The sequence below is a fragment of the Crocodylus porosus genome, unplaced genomic scaffold, assembly GCF_001723895.1.
Source record: "Crocodylus porosus isolate Cpor-Errol unplaced genomic scaffold, CroPor_comp1, whole genome shotgun sequence".
NCBI classification, from domain to species: domain Eukaryota; kingdom Metazoa; phylum Chordata; order Crocodylia; family Crocodylidae; genus Crocodylus; species Crocodylus porosus.
In genome coordinates this window covers 46,718,424-46,746,116 of record NW_017728948.1, presented here as the reverse complement: position 1 = coordinate 46,746,116, position 27,693 = coordinate 46,718,424, and the positions used below count along the sequence as shown (strand labels likewise).

The 27,693-nt window shown below is 39.4% G+C and overlaps 1 protein-coding gene across 1 annotated transcript in view; it reads right to left on the bottom strand.

Annotated features, from left to right (window-relative positions):
• Positions 1-27,693, bottom strand: part of LIMCH1 (LIM and calponin homology domains 1) — a 279,812-nt gene that overhangs the window by 11,900 nt on the left and 240,219 nt on the right. Inside the window, exons 20-30 of the mRNA XM_019552844.1 lie at positions 22,474-22,567; positions 20,388-20,557; positions 18,906-19,011; positions 16,989-17,017; positions 15,408-15,491; positions 13,768-13,860; positions 11,458-11,562; positions 10,861-10,997; positions 8,874-8,995; positions 4,806-4,929; positions 2,088-2,168 (exon numbers count right to left, since the gene is read on the bottom strand). Of these exons, the coding sequence (XP_019408389.1) occupies positions 2,088-2,168; positions 4,806-4,929; positions 8,874-8,995; positions 10,861-10,997; positions 11,458-11,562; positions 13,768-13,860; positions 15,408-15,491; positions 16,989-17,017; positions 18,906-19,011; positions 20,388-20,557; positions 22,474-22,567 (1,145 nt within the window). The remainder of the gene's footprint in view (positions 1-2,087; positions 2,169-4,805; positions 4,930-8,873; positions 8,996-10,860; positions 10,998-11,457; positions 11,563-13,767; positions 13,861-15,407; positions 15,492-16,988; positions 17,018-18,905; positions 19,012-20,387; positions 20,558-22,473; positions 22,568-27,693) is intronic.

Genomic DNA, 27,693 nt, shown 5'->3' with positions numbered 1-27,693 from the left:
CATGTTTTAGTGAATAAAGTAAAATGTAATTCTTCAGATAAAAAAAATCCCACCTTTCATTACGCTGTGCATTAACAAAAGCAAGAGGAGAGCATCAGAGTAAAGATGTCAATGGTTCCACTGCTAATGAAAATACATTGGCATAAAGGAATCCCTCACAAGCAAAATGTAGAAAAAATATGCATTTTTTTAATCAGACAACAAAGATCTTGATAAGACTAATTTATTTAATAAACTAATATTAATACCTGAATTAAGCATTAGCACAGACTTAACCAAGCCACTGCTAAACATTTAACATGAGTTGGCACTTATATCTCATGAAAGCTTCAGTCCTTTGTGTGAGAGAATTATCCCTCTAAGATATTAGCATGAGTGCAGAAAAAGAAACCAACACGTGTTTCAAATATAGGAATTAAAGACAGGATTTTTGTCAATAAGTGGTGAAATGTCAGTTCTGTGAAGAGCTTCCTACACCAGGCTTAGCTAGATATACTTAGGCTACTTCAGCTAAGAGCTGGATGAAACTTGAAAACCCTAAACACAGCTGAGAAAACCTAAAGTGACATTTTGATATTAGTGAAACAGGATCAGTGTTGTATATACAGGAGATTAGAGGGGTTTAAAATGGAATATCCATTCTTGGCTTCTCTTCTAGCTCTCTGCAGGGTATATCGTGAGTATAGATATCATGCTCTAAAATTGTGCCTTTAAACAGGATGCTATACTATTAACAGGGGTAGTGGATCCTACAATATAGACCCTGTTCCAAGCACTTAAACATGTGCTTAACTTTAAGTATGTGAGGCCAACAGAGGCCCATTTGTACTTAAAACATTTTATCACTTGCTTAATTACTTTGTCATCCCAGGGCTTCAATTAGAATATTTGGAGCTTTATAGCAAAGATGATCCTATAACTATTGTTTGTACTGATCTGATTTTTTTTCCATACTAAACTGACAGCAAGAGCTAGGTTCCAGCCAGCAAGGTTCAGCTTGAATCTGAGGCCTAAATGCCTACATACAAATTATTAATATACATTACAGATAATCAAAATTGCGTGCAAGTGTATAATATCATGTTAATTAAAGTATGTCAGTGTAAGTGAATTAATAAAATATTGCACTGCCATAGAAGGATACATCTTGCCTAACATTATCCTAGGGTAATGATGAATTAGCCTGAGGGTAAAGTTAAACATTACACTTAGACCATACTGAAGGCAGTTTCATGAGCACCCACAAATTAATGCTTGTTCATTCATGCTAAATGTTCTCCAAGTGTTTCAAAGTTATGCTGCTTCAGGTGAGGGTTGACTCAGGGCTGTGATACCTAGCTCATGTTAGGGTAACATCAATCTGCTCCATGGAGATAAAATGAGCAATCTGCAGTACTCTAGAATCCCAGGATGCATCACTCTCAACCCCCACCCCAAGATTAGGGATAGAGCCCAGGTGTCCTGGTTTCTAGCCACACACTTGCTTGCCAGTCCTGTCGTGGCAAGTCAGAGCTGTGCAGGCAAGAAACAGTATTAGTCCTTAATGTGCGACTACTCATAGCTCGTCATAACTTTATCACAGCTTAATATTCCACAGATTTAGTCTGGTGTAACTTCACCCACTAGTGAATCAGAGCATCTGATGAAGTGAGCTCTTGCTTACAAAAGTATATGCATATCTGATTCAGTTAGTTTATAAGGTACATCTCTACTCTACCTTCTGTTCAACTCGGACCAACATGGTTAACTGCCCCTCTGATGTCATCCTAGAACCACCAGATAACCAATCTGAGCGAGTTCCCCAGAATATAAAAGAACAGAAAAAGCTAAACTGACCCAAAAGGAGAAAGAGAGAGCTTTACATAAAATGGGTTGAACCAATAAAAAAGGAGACCCAGCAGGGAAAAATGGAGTTGCTGCTGATCAAGACAACGACAAGAATACTGAAGACCCCCTGCACCATCCATTCTTCCCAGCGGTTTAGGGAAGTATTTACACTGTTGTTATGGATGTCACTGATCTCTTTGAAGTTTCCATTAACTCTGTATATTAAAAGAAGAAAACAGTTTACAAAACTCTTTATTGACCTTTTGTTGGGTGACTGGCTTTGAGCTGTAGGAGAGCATGGTGATAACTGCTCGGTTCTGAAATTCTCAAAACAGCCTGTCCTGGAATACAGAAAAGAAAAGAATTACAGTCAGGATGAAGAGAAATACAAATAAATACGAAGGGTAGACAAAGTTCCTTGGGTAAATGTGACAATCTTTTATTAGCTCAACTAACTAGTTGGAAAAATTGTTCCTTGCAAGCTTTTGGGGCACAAACATTAGGCCGGTGCAAATAGGGAAGTATTTGATTTGGCCGATTCAGATCACAGTGATTTAAGTCAGTGATTCAATTCGTGTCAGTGAATGACATGAATCATTCAATTCGGCCGAATTGAATCAGAAATGGGCGCAGCCAGGCGGCTGCAGGTTCTCTCACAGATCCTCCAGCTGTGCCTGCATCTCCTCTGGCTGGGGGAGCCGCAGGAGAAGCCCCCATGGCTGCCCTGCCCAGCTCCATCATTCTCCACACAGCCCAAGCCAGTGTACTGAGGAGGAGCAAAATGCAAGTGTGGCTCGCTTCAGGCAGCAGCAGGGCAAAGCCGCTTGTCTCAATGCTGCCACATCCGCATCAGCGCCGGGAGCAGGGACTCTGCCCTGGCGCTGCTTGCCAACCAGCATGAAAAGGGCGGGCACTGCTGCCACTTGCCAGCCGGCATGGAAGGGTGCAAGATGTGGGTATGGCAGTGTTTGGAGCAGGGACTATGCCCTGCTGCCGTTTGTCCCTTTCCACCTGGAGTGAGCTGCACCTGTGTTCCCACCCCCCCCCGGGTCCAAGCTGGGCAAGCAGCAGCAGGGCAGATCCCCTACTCCAAGCGCTGCCATGACTGCATCCCCCGTCCCCCCACCCCATGTAATGCGCCTCCCCACCCCAGCTGGGCAGCTTGTCCCATCCCCAGCTCCAGTCCCTCCCTCCTCCATACCCCTTCCCTTCCTCCTCCCCCAACCCCAGACTTGTCAGCTGGAGGAAGCTGTGTCAGGTGCCCGTTTAGTCTATGGTTGAATCTTTTCCGAATTGATTCGGATGCTTTGAATCGATTCAGAGCTTTTAATTGGTCTCCCAGTTCAATTTGGATTTGGAGATTTGGTCCCCCAGTTGGGCCGAATCTCCTCTGAATTGAGTCAGCTACCAAAGCTTTGCACAGCCCTAGCAAATACCCTTCTTCAGGCACAGGGAGAGTCTGCTGATGTTTTGTGTTCTCCTGGATGGAATAGAAGAAGCCAATATGCAAAATGCAGGTCTGTGAAAATGCAGATGCATGGCAGTGAGGATTGGAGGCCACTGGAGGCAATAGGTGTGAGCTGCATGCTGGCCATGTGCGTGTGCACACACAGACAGATGTGATGTCCCCTGTCTCCAATTGCCCTGCCCCAAACAGCTCCTTGCTAGGGCAAGCCAGGAAGTGCCAGGAAAATCTTCAACACTGAGCACAGCAAAATCCCAAATATTTGTTGATATTTTTAAAAGAGTCCAAATGGAGATGGGAGGACCCTGAAAAAGGACATGTTCAGGAAAACCCAGACATATGGTAACCGTACACAAAACCTAACTAGAGATCAAGTTAATGTATGTTAATGCAAAAGAATGCTGCTTTTCCTAACAATAATGCATCAATACTTTGTCTATAGAGACATACAGTAAAAAAGTTTCTGACATTTAAAAGGGAGTAGGAACTCTCTTTTGGTATTTTTCACCCAAAAACTCAAGGCAAAGTATCACAGAAATAAAGTGAAATTCAAGTAAAAAGCCTGTTCTTCAGTCCTTTCTAAATTACTATTCTTCAGTCTGCATTTCATAAGGATTCTGAAATTTAGAAAAAAGATGAATAATGCATCATTAAAGTTGGAAAATTATGGGCACTTATACACATGTTGGATGTGCTAATTAGCATGTGTTGGAGCAGACTTGATTAATTGAGTCTGCTGGAACATGTTAATTAAGATGCTTCAGCAGCCTCCATGTCACATCTATTCAGTGTCCCTGCACTTCAAAATGGCAGCAGGGCACTTGAACTGAAGCTCATTGAACAAGCTTTAGTTCAAGAGCTGTCCGCCCCCCCCAATTTTGACACATGGGGTGCTGAATACACGTGATGCAGTTGGAGCTTTAATTAGAGCGGTTCCGAGAGCTGCTGTAATTAAAGCGCCTGTCCCTCCATCCCAGAACATGTGTATAGTAGACACCCTACATTTTCAAAAGCGGGAGTTTTCCATTCGGTTTAAGGAGGTCAGAATTTTACCCAAATGTTCTTCAGAAACTTTAACTCTGCCATGGGGCAGGCGCTGCACTGGGTATTTTATTATATACATTTAAATAAAGCATAAAACATTAACTGCTACTCCCTGAAGGGTTTTAAAGACAAAGAAGAAATCAACAGATTAGTAACATCAGGGCGGGGCTTTGATAGAGCTGTAAGCTTTGAAAGAACTTGTGAAGGAACCAAAATTAGTAAAAGGTACTGTTCTTTTTGGGAAAGTCAATAATTATCAAGATTCATACATGCTACCATTCAATAACTTTGATCCAATAAAACAGACTCCTGTAGGGAAATGTATACAACATGTTGGACAGCAATAAAAAAAGACAAATTTGAATTACTAACTTTTGTAAACCTTTACCATATACTTTATGTACGAGATATTTGAAAAGAGACTTTGTTACTGGTAAAGTGTGATTTCAAGTCAGTACCTACTACTCACCTTCTCATATCACCTGTGGAATTAGTCTGCTGGCCTATACATTGATCCAGAGGTGTTTTCTGTTTAACTTCTTCTGAAATGTGTGGTGGCTGTTTTGTTAACAGCTGCTGATTCCATGACACATCTGAATTTAGAGATCGGAATAAGGTAAATGTTTGTAATAAAAAGTATTTGACAATATTGTTAACCAAAAATGTACCATGATTACAAAAAGACAGACTCAGGGTATAGGCAAACATACATTTGATCTGCATTAAAAAGAGAAAAGGAGCTGTTGCTTGGGGACATGCATCATCTGTTATTATGTCTGCATGATCTTGCAGCAATACAAATCACCCTAACTTTGAACCTCAGCAAAGCAACATTAACCTAAGAAAGCATAAACCTAAACAAAGAAGCATGCAGATGTAACAGTTACAATATACCAATTTATGTCAGTATCGTTCATGTCAATCCAATTGTTATGCCTGCCTATACCTGTAATCAAGCAATGCACCTAAAGAAAGTAGGTTAATACAATTTTTTTAACACTTCTAAGAAGGTGACACCAGAAAATGAAGTTACATAAAGTATTTTTCAGTAAAGAAAGATGTCCTAAGGTTGAATTTCCTGAATGAACTCAAATACCCATCCAAGCTGCTAAGCAACCAGAAGATACTGAATTCAGGGCAATGACCCACAAAGCACTGGATAGAGCTGTTCAGTTACTAAGATAGATCCTTCACGACCATTACTTACTCCTACTATTTTTGAACCCCAGATAAATCTTTTTCCTTTGTGATTCCCTCATCAGAGGCATAACAAGCAGTTTCTGTGCCCTCGGTAGTAGCAGCAGTGGCGGTGGCCAAAGCAGCTGCCATTTCTGTGCTCCCTCAAAACCGGCCCCTTGAGTTGGTGTCCTGCTTATCCATCCCTACTTGCACTACTGGGTGTCATAGGACTGAGCAACTGCAGCAGCCTCTTAGTGGCCCATGGACTGCTTCTGTGTGAAGTGCTCTAGGACGAATTTAACGTATAGGCAGCTGAACCTGCCGGACTCCCTATCTTTGGCACTGAAGAAGTCTCTGTGGCCTTCTGAAGAATTCTGTTACCCATAGATTGGGTAGGGTTTTCTTTATAGCAATCAACCCCTTTTTTTGACAGAGAAACAGAAAAAGGACTTTTTCTGCCAGTAAGGAACCCAGAGAAATTAGTGCCACATCTTTGATCTGAAGAGAAACGTCTTTAATCTGAAGATCTCCAATAACTGATCATATAAAACGTAGGATAATTCCCTTCATAATCAGATGAAACTGAGTCTTTTTAGGCATTATGACATCAAGGCATTGGAAAAAGTTAGGAATAAAAGATCAAGGGCAAGAGAGGACTATCAGAGGAGAAGGGATGACCAAGAAACTGAGAAGAGCCTCAAAATGTCTGATGTAAAAGCTGAACTTGATGTTCATATTTAAGCTACAACTGTCAACGCATTTCAAATTAGTACTACTCAACTGGCACTCTTTGAAAGGTTAATCCTTACATGTTAATCTTCAAAGACACTTCATGGTGTATTTTCTATTTTCAGTGGCTAAAATGACTTTAACCAAAGTACTAGAAGTAGAATAAATCTACATGATTAACTAAGACTAGCATCATGCTTAATAAATTGAATTTACATTTGGAAACATATGTTAAGTATGTTAAATAATTTAACCTCATTATCTCACTTGTTTTGGGGAATAATCTGTTTTAAAGTAATCTAAAGAAGTTATAAAACACTTAATTTCAAAGAGCAAATTTGATTTTTTACTTGTTTATTTTTTCTTTTTCATTCAGATTAGATAATGAAAGTAGTAAGGTCAAATTCTACTTTTGTTCACAATGTAGTTCATATGACCAGGCAAAGTTTGGATTGAAATGCTTTAAGGAGAATACTTAGTTCTAAGCAAAAACTCTCTTAATGAGATTTAAAGAAACCATGTCTATTAATCTCAGAATTCACAGGACATATATTCAAAGGATTTTGACTTTAATTTCCCTTTAGATATTTAAACCTTTATTTTATTTAAAACAGCTAGTTATGCAACAACAGGTTGTTTGCAGTTCTTACTACACTGAAAAGTGCATTAATTTAAAATTTTTGAGATTTATCAGAAGCTTAAGTAGCAATGTCAGTGTGAGGGAAAAGAAGAACAGAGGGGGTGGGGAACAAGTGTACCACAATGGCAGAGATCACGTACGCTCAGACCAGCCTGTACGTTACTGCAAGGAGTGTGTGGCGATGCCCCAACCCCTTTTTAGGAAGCAGCTAGCCTGTGCACGGGCAGGTGCAAAGCATAAAAGGAGGAGAGAATAGCAGCCTGAGAGAGGGAGAGAAAAGGTGAGCAGAGAGCATACAGATGCTGAGTGAGAGGCAACACAGACTACCTGCGGGAGGAGGGAAGTGAAGAGAACGCTTCAGGGAGGCTTGAAGTGAGAAATTCTGAGCGGAATTGGTTCTGTGTTTACAGTCTGTCAGAGGATTAAGGGCTCAATAGAGAGAAGGTGCCCAGTGGTATGGACTTTGAGTTTAGTTTGGTGATCTGCTAGTACGCAGTTTTTCTTTGCCATAAGCACTTTACCTCCTTAAAAGCACTTTAAGAATAGGCAGGCAGTGCTATTATAACTGTGCACTTGGCACATGGGTAGTTGGGCATAGTGCCATCAGCAGTAAGAGCACTTTAGAGGCTAAAAGGGACATGTACAACATTAGGTAGCTGAGACTGGAACAAGACTCCAAGAGGTGGTAGACTGACTGAATGGTGCCATAACTCAAATGGTGTCAGAACACTCAAGGACCTGAACTGAAGAGGATTTGGGAAAGTACAGTAGCCAGGCAGAAGCAATACTGAATGCACCAGGTAGTTTAGATCCCTTGTAATTTCAGCAAGGCTTTGGGTAAAAGTTGCTCATTGAACTAGCGACAAGAACTACGCTTAAGGGGGGTTCATTTATATATTTTTGTTTGTTATTATTGTGTAGTGAAAGACTGTGTGCTCTCATTGACATTGGACTATACCTATTATTAACATCAAGGTTGTGTAAGGCTGGGGTATGAGGGGAAGTTGGAGCCCCAGACTTCTATAAAACAATTAAGAGTCTATCAGCTTCCAAACAAAGGACTTAGGGCTGAACATCTCGCAGTTGTAAGAACCTGAAAGTGTGGCAGGAAAATTTAATCAGAAGACAGCCCTGAACTCCAAAGGTAAGGAAACATGATGGCTCTTGAATAATAACAGACGTTTTCAAATTGTTAGTGAGGTTGGTGATGAGGCCGAGTGTACAGTCAGAAACATATCCACTAATGAGAACTGACCTATTTTTTGCAATTTTACTGGATACTGAAAGGATATACTTTAGAACATTGGTTCTCTCTCTTTTTTCTTTTAAGATACAAAGCATCCCTCGTTAGGCTCAAGGCACCCTTAGAAAGTTCAGGCTCCTAGTTTTCATTATTTTTTTCTATGGAAAAATAATAGAGCAATAATTCTATTGTAAAGAACTCAGAAAGGCCACAACAGATCAGATTATTTTTAACACTTTGGATTCCTATTTGAAATCTCTGGGTTTATTTTGTTAATCCTGACTGCACGCTTAGCAGTGCTAACATTGTATGGCACCCTGTGGTGCACCGCTGAATGAATCTCAAAGCACACGAGGGTGCCACAGCACCCTGGTTGAGAATTGCTGCTTTAGATAGAACTGTGCATGTGTCTTATATTTTAGCTTCTTGGTTGGAGCTTAAGTGCTTGTTCTTTCATGGTTTGTAAGAACAAGGATCCAGATCTTACCTAAAATTATTTATCTTACTTTACATAAAACAATCAACAAAAAGAAAATACAAAGTAAAACAAAAAAATCCCTCAAACCTAAGGAAAGTTTGACCCTTGAAGTGATAAACAGTAGCAAAATTGCATATTTTGAAATAATCTAATTTCACTAAGATTTTTTATGATGTTACTCTACAAATCCATGAAAGTTCCATGAAAAAGATTTCTGAAATATGCAAGCAATGTTTGAGGTCTCTGAAATATTAATTTTGATGCTTACCATGAGTTAATGGCAGATTTAGTCTGGAGGATGAGCTGCATTCCATCATGGACACCTGGTGATCCTGCTCACTTTCTCTCTGAAGAATGGTCTCTGGATGTCCTGCGAGCACTTTATTTATGCTGCTAACACAAACAAATCTCACCATATACACAAATCTAGGAGGAGTTCCAACTATAATTTAATGACTATGCTTTTGAAAGTAGACCTACTGTGCTTGACAAATATGTCATTCGTAACTGTTAGCAATGATATATTGATGTGGGTAATAATTACGTATTAACAAAAAACTGAGATGGTACTCTAGGTTAACTCTACTTGCCAGCCTGAGATACTACCACATACAGGGCACTACAGGGACTACTGTAGCAGCAGTGAGGAAGACAGCCTCTTGGACAAAGTAACAGCTACCATCATATTCTTTGAGTAACTTTTCAGCCTTTAAGCAATCTGTGTCTTTGAGAAAGCAATGGCTTATCAGTACTGGGTCCTGTTCTTTGCCAAACTATCTGGTTAGTTTAGCAGTAGAGCTCTTATGAGCTGGCAGGGCATTTTCATTCTGGTTCTCTGTCAAAGTAGTCATAAGTAAGTGGGAGATCCTTTCTAATATCTAATTCTGGGAAATCAGGATATACAACATTCTACGAGCGTCTACATGAGATATTTACTGTGCAGTAGACGAATTAGCTGTTCAGTAAACATTGTGTATCTACATGTGTGCTCCCATTAGGCTGGAGTAAACTTATTTACTCCAGCCTAAAAAACTCCACAGCAGTGCATGTGCAGACACTGCCCTGGCTGGCTGGGATGAGGCTGCTTTAGTGCAGGAACTGCCTGCCAGCTAGGCCCACACTGAAGCACTCTTGTGCCCCAGGCAGCCTCTCTGCAGCATGTTAAACTGCAGGGAGCAGCTCTGGGCTGGAAGGCTACCCCCCAGCCAGGTGAGGCTGCTCTGACTCAGCTCAATATGCTAATTTTAGTATCTGCACTAAAAATAAATGAATTTTAAACTTAATATATTCTGAAGTCTGACCGGTTTCTTGCCAGCCTGTTAGCAAAAAGGACCTCTACCCTAGGTTTTAAGAAAAAGTTTTAAAGAAGAGCTTATCTTGGTTCATCTGCAGATGGGCCATTAACTAAGAACCATACTTATTCAAGGCTGAAGACCGGATTCTTAAGTGAATCTACATTTTTACACTTAATTGCTTGGCTCAACTTCAAAAGATTGGTAATTAAGGCTAGAAATACAGAAATATGCCTAATACATTATTTCATCATTAACATTAGTATCTTTATCTAAAAACTACACCTTGTTCTGAACTGGTACAAAACCACTAAAATCACTAAGGGAAGGACAGATGATCTGCCCAGTTGTCTGGGGAGCCACAGATCTTGGGGAAAGCATGCACTATACTGCCCTGCAGCCAGAGGGCAGGTGTGCAGTGATTCCAGCATGCTTTGTTGGGGCTTCCATCTCCAGAGGTTCCTGAGGACTGCTAAGTACAGAGAAAGACACCAACTGGCTGGCTGCCCAGGGACCAACATCTACTGTGACTTCCTCTGCTTGTGCTGGGAATGGAGAGACACAATATGCCTGGTCAATTTCCACTGTCAAAGGTTGTCAATTACATTTCCAGACTGAAGTGGATCCCTGCCATCTGCACATCCTGAGGCTCCTGATGCAGCAACACTGGCAGGTCCTGCAGCACCCACCACAGGTTCTTGTGCAAACTCATTCAGCTCCTTTGCAGTGCCATGTAAAGCCATGCAGGCAAGATTGAGGCCCTGGCCACCTGCATCCTCCAACTCCTCCTGCTGAAACCTGACTTCAGATGAGGGTGAACATGTGTTTAGGAAGAGAAGCTCAGAGCAACTGCATGCACCCAATTTAAGCATGGCATACAACACCACAGTTCTGTCATGCACCCCAATGGCAACACTAAAAATAGGTCCATTTGCCTAAAAAACTCCATGACTTAACCCTCACCTCTTCTTTTCCTGCCAGAAGTCATTCTCTTTGTTTTTTAGTGATGATGCATCATCCTGCTCCCAAAGTGTCTTCTTCTGTCTTGTAACTTCTTTCTGTTTGTCTTCCTCTTGAGAATTACTCAATTCTGTCACATTCTAGAAAAGAGAAATATCAAGGATCTTTCCCTCAACTCGTATTCAGAACATGCAGTAACAAAAGTCCAACCCCAAACATACTGAATCCATAATACATTAAATAAATTATTGTGAAAGCAAATAAACTATAATATATGAAAGAGAAGAAGCATTTGACCTTACTGATATTGACCTTGGATTTAGTCAGAACCTCCTTAAAACAATTAATGTGATGGTACTGAACTTGGAAATTATGAGGGAAATCATTCCTGCATATAAACCATGGTCTAACTTAGTCAGGTACCTCTACCTTGTCTTCTGCCTGACATCAGACTAAGATGGCTGACTACCTTTTTCTCCTTAATCCATCTGCTAAAATCCTCTAGTGAATTAGCTAACTCTATATGCTAAGATAACAAAAATGCATTAGCAAAGGCAAAGCTAACTCCTAGTTCTGACTCTAGTTCCATAAGAAACTCACCATTATTCCACTTCCTTCGGTGATGGAGGAAGAAGTAGAGAGGGGCTCTGTACAGCTTGAAGAAATGGTGAATGGAACTACAGTATCTTCAATTATTTTGCGCTCCTAGTTGAAGATGTGGGGGTGGAAGAGGAAGGAGTCAAACATCATACTTCTCAAAAAGAATAATGGTTACAAACATCAAAAACAGAAGTATAGTGTTAGGTACCTAGATGTCAGCTGAGGTTAACAATCTGATCCTTAAAAGTCCTTAAAAGTCCACAGCATGCAAGTCTAAGCTTAATATGTAATGGCAAGGAGTTCTAATACAGAGTTATATATCCTCTGATCCCCTTTTACTTGTACCGTATCTTTCTTGAGATAGGTTGACCAGAACTGGACACAGTATTCCAGCTGAGGTACAGCACTATCTTTTGTGTCCTATTTTCTAATCCATTCTTTAAATGGAATAGAGTTATTATTAGCATAGAATTAATTGAAATTATTCCTTTCAATGTTGTGTTTGCCCTCAGCTTTCTCTGTAAGCATCTCATTACATCACTACAAATACCAAGATAACAAAGAGTAGTAAATCAGCAAAGGCACATTCATTGACCTATAGATTCATATTGGGAATGTGGCCCAAAGTCTATTTTTCTGCTTCCCCCTTCCTTAATCCCTATATCACAGTCTTCCTAGAAAACTGCCTGCAGGTAAGCATATGCTATTTAAGTAATGCTTAACCATCATTACAATTTGCTTCTCATCAAGATCACGAAGATGATACTATTCAAGCACTGCCCATGGGATATTAAAATTACCCACAAGAATACACAAAAAGATTATTAGAAACATATAACCAGTGTCAATAACTTAGGAAACTAAGCTTTTCCAGGCTCACTGGAGTAGGAAAACAGAAGGAGATGGGCACACAGGAAAAACAAGGACACCAATCCTTTTTTTTTCTTTTTTAAATTTATACAACAGAGAGATTCCAACTTTTCCACTGTCAAGATGTTCTCTCACAGATGACTTAGTATCACAGATGACTTATTTCTAGAGATAAAATCCATGATGGGATGTAGGAATCACAATACTGAGTAATGTATTTCTTAACTCCCTGTTGCCTTGTACAACTCACAGCCTTAAGACAAGAAAAGGATCTTTAAAAGCCAGTAGCAAGCAAGTAGGAAATGCTGAGGAAGGGGGTATGGGGTGGTGCTTAAGCCCCATTCCAAAAGCCAGTGTGGTCCAACAACAAACCATGCCAACCACTTTTTTTTCCATCAAAAGTAGAAAGAGAAGGTGATGGTGGACAGCCTTTTGGGTCCAGTGTCTAAAGCACTCAGCATTAACATGGGAGGCCCGGATCAAATTCCACCTTTGCCTATCTTGGAGCTGATATTTGAACCCCTATCTTCCGCTACTCAAACACATTTATCATTGGGCTACTGTAGCAACAGGTCCAGCACACTAAAAGGAGGGGAGGGGCGGGGTAAGGGTGTGTGGCACTGCATGTATCCAAGTGGCTGTGACTAGAACTCTCAGCAGCAAACAAGTGCAACCACACCAGCTCCCCCCTAATCCATTACTGGGTGACCAGGGACTAAAAACAGCAGGCTATAGTCATTTTTCATCTCTTTCAGACCCACTGAATACTTAAGTATATTATGCAAATATAATAGTTTCAACAGGATAAACTGAAAGACACCCCCCCCCCCAAAATAACCTTGTTATTAAAGCACTCGGTTTGGAGGTGGGAAATCTGGATCCAAGTTCTTGCTTCAGTTACACTCAGAAGGAGAGATCGGAACCAGCATCAATCTCTTGGTGAGAACTCTATCCCCTCAACTAATTGGGCCTAAGGGCATTCCCTTCATCCGGCTGTATCTAATGTAGGTTATGTCTACCTACTGCATGAAAATGCTTACTGAAGCTGACCCTGTGGTTCAGAAAGGCAGGCCACAGCTAGTTGGAGAATCTTGCCAGAGCTTGGGTATGACCTGAGTGTTGAACTGTATGCTGCTGTTATGACTAAGCCAGCTTTGTGGATATTCAGAGGCAGAAATGTAGGCATTTAGAGGCATTGAGGTCCTAGAGAGTTTAGCCATGTTTAGGATTACCTGGCAGTTCAGTAGAGCTCTGAGGATCTCAGGGGTGCCTAAAAGTTGGACTTAGGCATCTAAATGCTGTACTGAACACTTAAGTCCCTTTACAGATTCAGCCCCAAGCAACCCTTCTAAGAGCAAAAAGGGGGAAAAAAAAAAGTAAAACTCCCCTGTACTGAAGCTGCAGAATTATTTCTGAACCCGATGTTTTGGCACATTTTACCTCCTCATAGTATCTACGCTCCTCCTCTTCAACTTCTTTCTGAGCTTTTTCCCATTCTTCTTTCAGCTTGTCTTGCTCTTTCTGGTACCGCTCCTGTAAAGAATTTCAGCTCAGTCACTTCAACAGGAAAATTCATACAGCATAGGGAATTCAATCTGCTTCAGTTGAAGAACAGACTGCTAGGATTTAAACGTTGTGATACATTCCATGCATCAGTGAAAGGGAACAAGTAGAAATCTTGTTCATCAGACATACAGCATGCCATGTGAGAATAAGAACCTGAAACACCCCTCCAAGATAGAAAATTTCTTTTCTCTCCCTATCCCCAACATTCTCATCCACACCTTGGCTCCCATTTTGTTTAGTACTCTCAACCTTACTGTAAAACACCAGGAACATTTAACATGTGATACAAAGTTTGATTAGTTAGAGGTTTCCAAATATTAGTAGCTGTTGGACATGAAATTTGTTTACAGCAATTTAGAAAAAGTCATACTTTGTTAAGGTAGAGTTCTTATAAGCTACCAAAACAGTCCAGTATATTTTAAACATGGATTTTGCATTAATCATTTGGCTAAACTAGTGAAGGAATTTAACTGGACTTTGTAGATATTAGCTTTGCCACTAATCTGATAAAGGTAAGTTACTGCCAGTACAATTTAATGAAAGATGAAAACCCATGTAGGCTTATAAGATAAATAGGCAATGTATAAAAGTCTGAAGTGGATAAGATGATGATTAGCTGAGTAGTTTATTTTCTTCTTGGATGGGATTATTCCTTAAGAATAGAATCCCTCAGCCCTGTGTGTGTTCTGAATCAGACTATAATCTTTTGAAGAGCTATTTAAAATGCTTTGGCAAAGTTACACCATTTCTACACACAGGGAAGTGGCAAAGTTACACCGTTTCCACCTAACTTTCTTTGCAACATCTTAAGAAATTGATTTACTTTCAGTTTGGTCCCCATGTAGGCTATGGGATGCGTTCTGAGGATGACTTAATTTCTGGAATAGAAAACATTGCAGAAAGAAAAATATACCAAGTATAAAAAAAAAAGAAAATCAAGAAACAGCCACAATTCATTCATTCTCATCTATTATGAAATATTATTATCCATCACCACAGTCTTAATACCTGCCTAATTTCACTATTATTTTCTTTTCACATTTCTGTGTTAAGTTTCTGTAGTAAGTTTTAGTTTTGACACATCAGAAGTTTCTACTGAAGAAAGGGTCTGTTGAAAAATTCACAACCAGCTCCATGTTCATCCAAGCAATTTAAGCTTATTTGATTCATATTACATACTCAAATCTGAATATTTTAACAGAGTCATATAATGACCTGAACTGCTCAAGTAATGAGGAAAATGACAATCTAAGTCAGCGGTGTCCAACCTTTTTGAATGTGGGGCTGGATCATGAACTTTAATCACCCAGTGGAGCAGTGAGTCATATTCAAAGACCTCACAGGAAGCGGTATCACATCACCCTCCGCAAAACGAAAGTACAGTGTTTACTTTCGTTTCCTGTCGCAGTGCTTCAGGCCTCAGAAAACAGCTTGGAGGGCCACATGTTGGACAAGCCCAATCGAAATGAAATACAACTGAACAACAATGGGAAAAAAATTTGCAGTCTCAGTACCTGAAGCAAACGTTCCTGTTCATGCTGCCATCTTTCCTGTCGTTTTCGCTCCTCTTCTGGATCCCAGGACCAGAAATTGAAATGCTTATAGAAATTGAATGCGATTATTAGAATATACAAATGTTACGATACAATCATAAAAAGCTGCACAATGCAGTCACTTTGCCTACTCTAACAAGCAAAATGAACAAGTTAACCTACAAGGAGATTTCAGATTATTTATTATAGCTATGGTTAGCTGACTATGGGTAGTTATTCTTATTTTCCTCATCAATTTAGAATTATTTTTTTGCACCATGTTCAAATGTATTTGCAAAACAATTTATTTTTCTCCACAGCAAGGAACAGTCAAACCATATTGGAAAAAGAGGTATGGACTGGAAGAAATTCTAAAGATAATAAGAATAGCTGCAGAACTTGTGACATTTTCTACAGTTGCTGATGCAAAAGTACATCAGCATAGTAAAGAAAATCACCAACACCTTATTCTCCCTTGGAATAGTCCCAATGCCACAAGCATCAAAATAAATAATGTATTTGTTCCTACAGATGATATATTTACATCTCTGCCAAAAATAATAATATACAAGTTTTGGTTTATGATATTATTTATACTGAGACAAAACACAGGACCTAATCAGATCAAGAATCCATTGTATCATATAGTATGATATTAAATATTTATTTTCCTTTAAAAAGGAAATTGAGTCCTACAGTTGACATTTTACGTGATATCCTCTTCTCCTAGAGCCACATATCAGGTACTTCCTCAAATGGGAAAAGATACAGTCCACTTTTCCATTATGAATAGTATAAGGAATACAGGCTACACTGTGTTTTAATATATACAGGTATCTTTGAGGGATAATGGATTTTCACCTAACAATCATTTCCTGTCCATAGTTTCTATGCAAGTTAAATCAAGGCAATGTTCAGAAAGACACACAGACCCATTCACAAAATGAATGGGAATTCTCAGTGTTAAAACTGAGCATACTTAAGCCTTTGTAAGACCAAGGTTATTTGCATCACAATCTTGTATAATAACATTTCTCCTTAACAGGGGGAAACTTCAACTCCCAGTTTAGACTACTGTAATCTTACTAATATTAGTAAAATTAATTACTAATTAATTGAAGACAGAATTTGCCTCCATATTTGTTTAAAGGTCTGAAGTATTTGGGTCATAGTTATTTTCCTTCAGTCAAAGGAACTGAGTTTCATTATTCCTACTTGAGAGTACTTTGAGATGGTTTAGCTGCAAACATAATAACTAAATCATAGGGCTGGAAAAGGCCTTAAGAGTGTAATCCAATATCCCTGACATAGATGCAGGTGTTATTATACCTAAACCAGAGAGAAGCCTGGGAGATGTCTATTCACCCTCCTCTTAAAAACTTCTAGTGCAAATCTCTATACTGAACATATGCTGAAAAAGAAAGCCCTGCATTCAAAAGCTTATCTAAATCTATCCCAGAAGTGCAGACAGTCAACTAAAATATATCACTCACAAAAATCCTTGCCTCTTATACTGATTATACTAATATTCTGACATTCGGAATAATGAAAAAAACTACTTACATTTGATTTGTCTCCATTAGCAGAATCAGCTGGAAAACAAAAACTAAACTTAACTCCTCAAATATTAAAACCCTCAAATATACCTTTTCTTAACGTGAGCTAAAGATCAAAACATATCTGCAGAAAAAGATACAAGGTTTCAGGCCAATTTAATAACAAGACTTGCCCCACAACCAACTGCAAAGAAAATATGTGATAAAATAGATCAGAAAAGTAGACCCTGCACCCTTCACCAGCAAAAGCATTTCTGATATGGCTAGAAATGAGCAGCGCATCAAGATCAGGATCTAATCTATCACTAGCTAATGGCAGCTACTTTTTGGCCACAGGCATTAGCAGTGTCTGGATATAGAGTGTTATCAGATTTAATTTACTTTTATCTTTCGCTGTTTAATGTGGGGAAAGAAAAAGCAGAGCCAAGGAAGAGGCATCAAAATTATACACTACTCAAGAGCCACAGTTACCAAGAGAACCAATGCCTTTGAAATAAACTGTTAAAAAAAACAGATACAAAGGAAAACATATAAAGGCAAACGATATTCTTTTGGTATCTGAAACCAAAGTATTATATTCATGTATAGTTTAACAGCTCTTTTCCAGCTGTACAAGAGGAACAGGCACTTTCTATTGAAGCAGAAAGTGGAAATCAGTACCAGTGACCATTAGCTTTTACCCCAACCCACATTTTAAGACACCTACTACTTAGGGCAGCGGAAAGGTTGCAGCTACTCTCCGTGCATCATTTACCTGACCGGGAGAAAAACTGTGAGCGTCGCCAGGAGTTCCGAACCTTAAGCGGAACACTGGCACAGGTAGGTGATTCTAGAGCGGGCGGCAAAACAGAAACAAGAAACACCACTATGAAGAGAAAATCGTCCACCTTCTAGATGTGAACTCACTTAAGTGACAGAAGGGCTTTTTAATAAAATGAATCACTTAAAAGGCTGGTTACAGCTAGGTTAAAATCAGTTTCCCAATGAAATAACTTCAAAAAAATTAGGATTGGAAAGGATCTCAAGGGGTCATCTAGTTTAACCCCCCGCTCAAAGCAGAATCATCCTCATTAAGAGGGTTTCCAGCTAAACTGAAGTAGAATTAAAAGTCATTGTTGGGATATACTTCATCTAATTTTACCCAACACACCTCTAATACATTAGAATGTAATTAAGGAAGTCTGCTCCTGAATCTCTTTTCTTAATTCAAAGTGTTTGTTAGGTTTTCACTCACTCACATTTTTTTTTTGCATGGTGACTTTCAGCACCATTCTGTGTGCACTAGAGCAAATCAAGCATTTCAGCATAACTGAAAGAATAAAAAATATCTCCAGTCACCTACATGATTTCTGAACTGCCTTCTTGTTTAGTAAACACTTGAGTTACTTCATTTCTGAAATATCTCCCAAGTCTTATACATTTTAGTTTCTACTTTAGCTTCTGTGCACATACATGGCACATGTTAGCTGTAAGGACAGCTGCATATAAACAGCTAAGAACAGAATTTAGCTCCAAAATTTTAATTGCCACGAAAACAAATTACTAAGCCATATTCCTCAGCTTGAAGCAGCAGTACTGGTAAAACATAATAGCCTTGAACATATTAGACCTTTTAACTTAATATCAGCTATACATAAATTAGATTCATTAGATAACACCATGCTGGACTTCCTGATGCGCGCCACATTTTTGAGGTAGTAGTTAAGATTACTGACAGTGCCCACAGAACACTGTCCTAACAGTACTTGTTCAGTTGTAACTTGAAAAATGATCATTTCCCTTTCAAAAACTCCAGCTCAAAGGACCTATATTTTATTTGTAGATTCAACATTAGGTTATTTTTCTTTTTACCCTCTAGCGAGTTTCCAATTACTGCCCAATTTCATTCTATGCAACTACAGAAATACCCTTTTCTTTTGCTTACCTTGTTGCTCAGAATTCTGCAAAGTAGCTTGGCTAGTCTCAGGCAATTTCTTCAAAAATGGAAATATGATACTTCCTTCTTGTATTAGAGTCTTTGGCTTCCCCATCTGTCCAAACATTTAGGAACAGACAACAATGTATAAATATCATGCATGTGATGAATGTCTAGTTCCACCACATGAAATTTTTAGCTTATTTTTTTTATTAAGACTGAGGAGAAAAACAAAAACTTAGAAAACCTGCACCAAAGCAATGTTCTATTTAAATTGTGGAGACCTTTTTTTGGTTCTTTGCTGCCTCCCATGTGATACTAGAAGTCTTCCGAATATTAAAGGTGCCGCAGGGGAACCCAAATAATTTTAATTGAAATGGCTCTCAAAACAATTCATAGCAGGTTGCCAAATTTAGGAGAAACACCCAGTTGTTTTTACTTCTAACAGCATTGCTTCTCCACTCATCTGGAGCAACTTGATGGTCCCATGCAACTGCTTGAAGCAACAGCACCCTTTGAAATAAAAAGCTGCAGCAAAAAGCTAGAGCACCTCAGCAGTCCTGTGGAGCAGTCTGCTGTGGCTAGGTAAATCCCCAGTTAATTTGCAAACAGTCATCTTCGCAGGGAGGTAGGGACTTAACCCTGCAAAGCATCTGCATTTTACCATACTATTCTAGGACTGACATAGATGTACATTTCCTCAGCACAAAGCCAACTATCACCTCAGCTATATGTAGTCACTCCACATTTCAAGACAGTTTTAAAACGAGCTTCTCTGTTTACATACTTTGCACACACTAGTTTCCCTCCTCTTAGGGCCCTGCCACATATTCAAATTAGACCTCGATAAAAACCAGCTATACAGTTGTTATACATTTTCAAGCACTAACTTTGTAGCTGGTTGGCTCTTTTTATAGATAAACATCATTATGCTAATTACTTTGTATGTGTAGCTGGTCTAAATGTATTGTACAATTAACCAGTTAATTGCATAATATATGTAGCATGTGGCAGAGACCTAGAAACATATGGCCCACGGATCAGATTCTCCAGTCTGCTCTTTGCGTGGAGGATTCTTTCTGGAAAGGGACTCTCTGCTATTATAAAGATAGCAGAATCTGCCTGTAAGAGTTGTATCCTGCAAATCTGGCACACAGACACTGAATTTAGAGAAAGAAGTGGGTGTGGTGAAGCTACACTATTTTCCATGAGCATAACATCTCTTATGCCAATCATATAAGCTACGGAAGATTCACAACAGTGAGTATATTCACCCTTTGCAAGACATGCCCTTTGGTTTTTTAAATAAAGTTTTTCACTTTCAGGTGCTCAAGAAGAGTTTAACATCTTGTTTTTGGATTACTGAAAGCAAACTTTCAATGAACAAACTCCTAACTTTGTTATTAGATAACATTAAGATTGTTAGCACACTGAAAGCATTGCCTGTCAGGTCCTTCTCTACACTTGTCTCTCCATAATGGTCTTTTGTACCTCCTGTGTGACCAGGTCTTCTGCTTCTTTCTGCTGTTCTCTCTTGGGTTTCTTCAGGTCTTTATCTTTTGAAGCAGCATCCTCGGACTGGGTAGGAGGAGGAAACTCCACACTGATCATAGCAGGGCTAGCACAAGTAACAGTTGCCTTGAATTGATTATAGTCTGAACCTAATACACACACAGGAATCACAAATATTTACTTCCTTCTGAAATTAAAAAAAATTAAAAGAAAATCCAATTATGTAAACACTGCCGAGTTAAGACAAAATTCAGCTTGAACCCTCCTTTTAAATCGCACTGACTATGTAGGTGGACCCAACACCTGATCACTAGTGCTTAACCAATCTTGTCAGGGCAAACAGAACGTATTCCTTCAAACATGGAAGTTAATACTGCAATGCCGTCTGTCTCTCTGTGAGGAATGGATGTCACTCCAGGTCTCCCTATTTTTTCTACTAAAACAAGATAGTGTACTTTCTTTGATTTCCAGTGCTTTGCTCAGAGACAGACTTGAACAGATGCAAATATGATGGCTGAAGCTCATTTCCCATAAGGCAACCTTGAGGCTTGTAGTTTGGGTAAAGGATGTAGGAAATATAGCAGGGAGATGTTGCTTATCCCTCAAGGCAGCACATCATTTTGAATATCACTCCCAAAGTCTTAACGTTTTTTTCTATTATACTTGGTATGACCATCTTTCTCTCATATGTGGACTTTGGCAGTTACACTTGGCTTTTGTGACCTCTAGACTGGCTAACTACGCATTTCACTGGATTACTACTGAAAACTTCTGTTACAGAAATGGGCTTTCTGTTTGCGCAGTTATTGAAGCATTGCTCCAGTGCACTGCAGACATTAGGAGGGCTGCTGATGCAATTAAAGATGTCACTATTTACTTATAACCTACTACCATCCTGTGGTTTACCTAACTGAAACATTGGTCTGGCTCTTTCCCTCCCTTTGTATGGCCAAAGCAGCTGAAAAGAGCAAATAAGCACTAACTCACAGTCCCTGAATTGGAAAATGCAGGAGCTGGAGGCAGAGGGTTTTCAAGGGAGGGCAAAACATGCTTCTTCCATTGGAACTCTAAACTGCTAACTCTTAGGATATGGTGAAAAAGCTCTACTACCATATTCCTTTGCATATAAAACATCCTTGAATTTAAAATGCCAGATTTTTTAAACTCCACCCCCAATCAAATAAAGACACTCTTTCAAGGAGGCAATTTCTATGGTTCATATAACAGGTGTTAAATTCAAGTTAAAAAAAGAAGTTAATAGGCCAGTTTTAAAATAAATACTGCATTTTTAAAAATCCATCTCTAAAAATATGTTTAAAGAATAAGGCTTTCTTTTTACCTGAAGGATGGGAGTCATATATTTATATTCTAATTGCTGACAAGCATCTCATATGTTTTTATGTACATGTACATGTACAGAGATAAATTGATAGGCACATTTTAAAAATTGGAACATCATTTTATTATGAAGTAGCAGTAAACAGAAGATGCTCGAATGTCTTTTTTTTTTTTTTTTTTTTTAAAGACTGAGGGAAAATAGCACTGTAACTTTTAAATTAATTTTAACTTACTCTGAAATAAAATCAATTTTACAAGCATTTTACTTTTTCCTGATCAGGAATCATATGACAGGCCATAAAGTAAGGTCAAAAGTCCATGGAGCACTATTGATTCTATACACTTCTATTTATATAGCCCTGACTAAACGGGCTTCAAAAGTTTCTAAACATTCCCTTTTATCTTTTTTCAATGTCTTGAACATACATCTATTTTTTTTAAAAACTGGAATTGTTATTGCCTTACTACTAATTTTAGTTTTCCATGTTAGATACTGCACTTCCATACTGATCATTCATATAAATAAGTTACAGGCATAAAAGGCATCAGGCAAATCTGAAAACAATATAATAAATCTAAACCAAATATAATCTTTGCATTTTCTCATGATACCTCTAGATGTCACTGTGAAGACACTTATCCTGACCACTGCGGTAACAAAGAAATGCACAACACAATGGAACTGAAAGAGATGTCACCAGACAAAAGCAGTTTTGCAGCAACAAACCTGGAGAAGTATTCTCTAGATTAATGATTTCTGGCCTTCTAGAATCAGTTTCACATTTTTGGTTGGCTGGTTCAGTTTCTTCTATTAAGGAGTCCTGTTGAGAACAATTGCAGTGTTTCAAAGAAATAAAAAAGCTAGCAAACAGTATTTATTTCCAGAGGACAGTACTTTCTTCCTCTTTGTAATGCATTCGATTGACATTTCTTTGAGTCAAGCTGGAAACAAACGACTGGAGACTGAATGCATGAACAGTATATGCTACTTTAATTTTGAGTTATTAAGCTGTCACTTCCTCTCCTAAATATGCATCTTCTAAATGTTCATCACCATCTATTATTGTTTATATTAACTTTTGTGTAGCCTAAATAAATGAAATAAAAATTAGAGAATATCTAGAGTTGGAGAGGAATGTACATTTCATTCCGTTTTTGTAATGCTTATTAATTTATGTTTTACTAGGATGTAAAGGATTTGACTAAGTTACATTTTATATTTTTCTAGCTAATGTATCTAGAGTAACCTACCTCCTATTATAGAATCACAGAAAAGCAGAGTTGGAATGGGGTTAAGAAAGTCATTTAGTTCAACCCCTGCTCAAAGCATTTGAAGCTTGATAATGAATTTGCCAAAATCTCTGATTTTAAAAAAGGCAAAGACTAAAGCATTTTATTTATCCCTACACTGTGCAAATCCTCTGTTCCCTCACTGGAATTGCACATGATCAATTTCGAAAGGTAAAAAATACTTTGAAAAGATATGATAAAACCATAAGCCAGTAATCCAGATCACTTCAAAAGCCATCTTTCCTAATTAGAAAGCTGCACGAGGAAACTTTGAGAAGGATTCTCATGGGATTCTCAAGTAAAGAAGTAGAGGGATAACAAGTTCTGCATCTTGAGTAGTGACAGCCCATGGGGCAGTAGCCTGGTCACTTCCTCTAACTTCATTGTTCTATTTTAAGGGTAGATTTTGAATCCTTCCTTCCTTACAAAAGTCACCTGAATCTGGCGGCTCCTCTAGGGTCTAAATGTATGCAGGGCAACTGAACCTCTGCAATATGGCTCATTGGCAGAGTTAAACCTTTAGAGACAAAGCACAGACCTCCACCAGTTGAGGTAATGGAATATTGATTGGCAGTAGCCATCAACCAAAACTTTCCAAAAGTATTTCAGCTTGAGACAGGCAACATTTTCAAATGGAATTATTAAACCCTGGCAACGTATTAAGCAATGGAAAACAGGGTCTTATAACAAAAAGTATTCTGCAGTCAGAAGTGTCACTACTAGTTCTGCCCATAATCTCTATATCTGAGTTAGAGGCACATTTTGGTGACAGAGAAGATCTCTTCATTCTAAGCAAGATATTAAGATATGGTAGCTCTTAAAATAGAGAATAAAAAATGAGCCAGTTGGTGCAGGAAAACTGAATTTTGCAATGACATAATGCAGACGTTATCTGGCTGCTCATGAGACTTAACACCTTTCAGTTGCTGAGCAATTAAATATCATTGCTAATTAACTGGCAAGACTGAAAAAGAACATTAGTAGTCAGGTTCACTGGAGGAAAAAAGCCTGCATTTATTCCAATCCTTTGGGATTCCATATAATTTAATATTTTATAAAATTACCATAGTTTTTTCATATATACATTGTATGCTGTATTAGAAATATTATACCAATAGAAACAATGCTCCTCCCTTTCTACTACATAATCTGTATTAATCTCTATTAAAAAGTTTATGTATTCTTAAATATGACTTTTTTCATAAACCACTTTACATTGTCACTGTTCTGAAATGCAAATGCTCTTGAAATATGCTAGCATATCCAATTGCATCTAAAAAAAAAAAGAGCTCCATATAGCATGTTTTGGAAAGGTATTACATTTTTCTGGAGAATTTATGCTTGCCTTTATGTTTATGCTCATTCACATTTATAAATGAGATGATAGTATTTATCCATACTTGTAGATAAACCTCCCAGGTGTGGAGGGCCCCAGTGAAGCTCTCTGCACCTCTTAAATCTTAACTTTAGTCAAATGTAGCTGAGGAGGAAGAGCTACCATTCAGGACAGCCTCAAAGCTGAACAGGACAGTACAGAGCAGTTCACTGTGGATGCATAAGAGGAAGGGGCTACTGGGCAACCGTTTTGTACAAATTCCCTAGAAAAAATCCTTCCGTGGGAGGTGTGGATAGAATGGCTGAAATAAAAAGGCTAATATAACAGCAAATGTATCCTAACAGATTTTTAGTACACTGGTTCTGTCCCTGTAAATCTCTCAAGGGCAGTGAATTTTGTTCAGTGTGGTAGACTATTTTTATGCTTCCTTTTCAAAAACATCCAATGATGCAGTTATTCCTAATATTTAGTTCAATAAGTTGTGGTCAGTGATGAAAGGTTATTTTATATTTTGGTTTAATTATGAATGAACCAGCAATAAAGCATAGCAACTCCTCCATCTGAAATAATACGTTTCATGAAGTGATTTGTGAGATTGGTTGTACAGATATTGAATGCCAGTTTGGGACTAATATAAATGAATTCATTTTCTTTCTGACAGATAATATAGGTACCTAGCTAAATAGGATTGGGGCCTGTGCCCACTTAATTATGACCATACCGATCACACATAATTAGCCTGCCCTTGTGGCAAACAGATTTCTGTTCGTAAAATACAGAAGAAAAAAATAATGATAATTCAGAACCAAATCTAGGACAGAATATTACTGAGCTGAGAATATAATTAACCTACTAGAAGGGCAGAAAATGGAAAAAAAATGAGAATATAGATTTATTTATCTTTAATGCGTATGTATTAGTTGAAACTTCTTTTATCCAGGGGTCAGCAACCTTTCCAGGCTGTGGGCTGGATTGACCTGCTTCAGGTCGGGGCAGTTTGGAGCACAGAGGTAAGACCCAGCCACTGCCACCACTTTTCCTTGTGACTGCAAAGGGAAAGTGTTCAGCACTGCTGTTTTTCCCCACAGCAGCATGGAAAGAGTATCCACAGGCAGAACAGCAGGGCAAAGTGACTGCTGATAAAGCCCCACCACCACTGTGGGGGAAAGTGCTGGCTGCATACACTCTTCCTATCCCACTTCAGGGAAAGCAATGGTGTTGGGTTCTGCTGTTGTGCAGCCACTGGGAAAAGTGGTGGTGGTGGCACCTGTGTCCTAGCACCCGCCTTCCCACTGCATCCCTGCCTTCATCTGATTTGAATTGGGTCAATGCAGCTGCTGAAGCCCCACATCCACAGGCCACATCAAATGGCTTCACAGGCTCGCTGTAAGTTGCTGCCCCCTGCTTTCACCTAACAAGCTAAAATAACAACAGCGACAGTTCAGTGAACCTTGTGACACAGCTATCCAGCTAAAGCCAACAAAAATACAACAGAGAAAATTAGGAAGTAATGGCTTTTACTGAATTGAATTTTCAGTAACAAAATGAATTTGCTGCTATATGTATTAATACTGACAAGATTAATATTGGCTCAGATACTTTCATCTTGCAATGACTGTTTTAAACATACAATGATTTTCCCAATGGAATGCTAGGAATTTAGTCAAACCTTAAAACCATACATAATTTGGGATTGTAATTGAAACAAGCTTCTCATAGCAACTTGTTTGGATGCCTGAGAATGAGCAGCTAACAGTGACATAAGCTGGGCCTGACATAAGCATGGTGGCACATTATGCCACTGCAACACTATTGTCATCACTCTTTTGCCTGCAGTCATGTAAGTGTTGTAGTCAGATCAGCTATTAAAGCCAAGAGCCACCATGGGTCAGCAGCTGACTGGGAAGTTTCTACACATTTAAATTCATACAGAACAATCCTAGAGCTGGAAGTATAATTTCTCATATGATGTAAAGCTAAAATCCTGATCGCTAGTGGATAAGGACCACTGGCAGATTAACATTTACTGGGGTGCTGGGCAAACAGACAATTGGAGGCCCCCCACCAAGCAAGGGCAGGTTCCCTCTTTGCCTGCCAGGGAGCCCGCCTCCTCAGTGTGTCCAGAGTGAGTTTGGGGGCATGCGTGTTGCTGAGGTGAAAGCAGTCCTGGCCCTGGCCCCTCTGCTGGTGTGTATCATGCAGCTGGAGCTACGGTCCCCCCTGGCTGCAGGATGAGCCAGAGCTGGGGCTGGCTTGGGCAGAGGCACAAGCTTTGCTGCCAGCTTGCCACCTGCCCTTCTGCCTGTCTCTCTGCTGACCTGGGCAGGGCAGGGCTGTCCCGTCCTGTCCCAGCAGCCACCTGCAGGCACCAGATAGCAAACAGCAGAGAACAGAAGCAAGGCCATCCATGGGGCCTCCTGGCAGCAGATGGCCCCAGGAAGCTGCTGCAGCCTGCAGGGAGCCCTGCACCTACACCTAGCCTGGCCGAAAGGGAGGAGGAGTGTGCTGCCCGCCCCCGATGCCCACAGCCAGGATGCCCACCTCGTGAAGTCTTAACAAGAGCTACAGGCAAGTCACTCATTCACAGAGAGTCATGGAACAGACACTTTAAATATAATGATGTCATTGAGCATGTCTACACATGCATTAAGGTGTTTTTTCTAATGTGCATTAAAATTTAGTACTTCCAATATGAGGTATGAAAGAAATGCACATTAGGCTGCCTTAATGAGCAGTAATGAATGCGCATGGTTTTGAAGTGATGCTTAATGAGCAGTAGCCTATTTTACTGCACATTAGCATAATCACACTTTTTTATGTGACACTTTATAGCACTTTTACACATGCTGTGGGAGAAAAAGGGGGCAGTGCTTTAATTAGAGTGATTCCGAGAGCCTGGAGCCTCCAAGAGCTTGTGCCTGGCACACAGGAGATCAGGGAAGGTATAGGCAACGCCGTGGCAGACAACGCAGGAAGCAGAAAGCAGAGTGGCAGATCAGGAAGGAAGCATAGGACAGGAAGTAGAAAGCAGAGCATCAGATTGGCCAGGGAAGGGGACTTGAGTGGTACTCGGGGAAGATACAGGGCTAATTTGTGCCTGCCAAAAATACTGGCCGCTACTGCTCTAGAAATACCTGAAAATGTTCCTCTCTAGTACTCTTCAGTTGTGTTCATTTCCACTGTAGGCAATATTGTTGCAAAATCTTTCAACAATCCATTCCATACAACCATATTTGGGCAGTAACAGTGCAACCCCCAAACAAGTTTTCAGTTGCTGGTTGTTATCAGTACAATGTAAGCTCTCCTTTTCCTATTACTCCT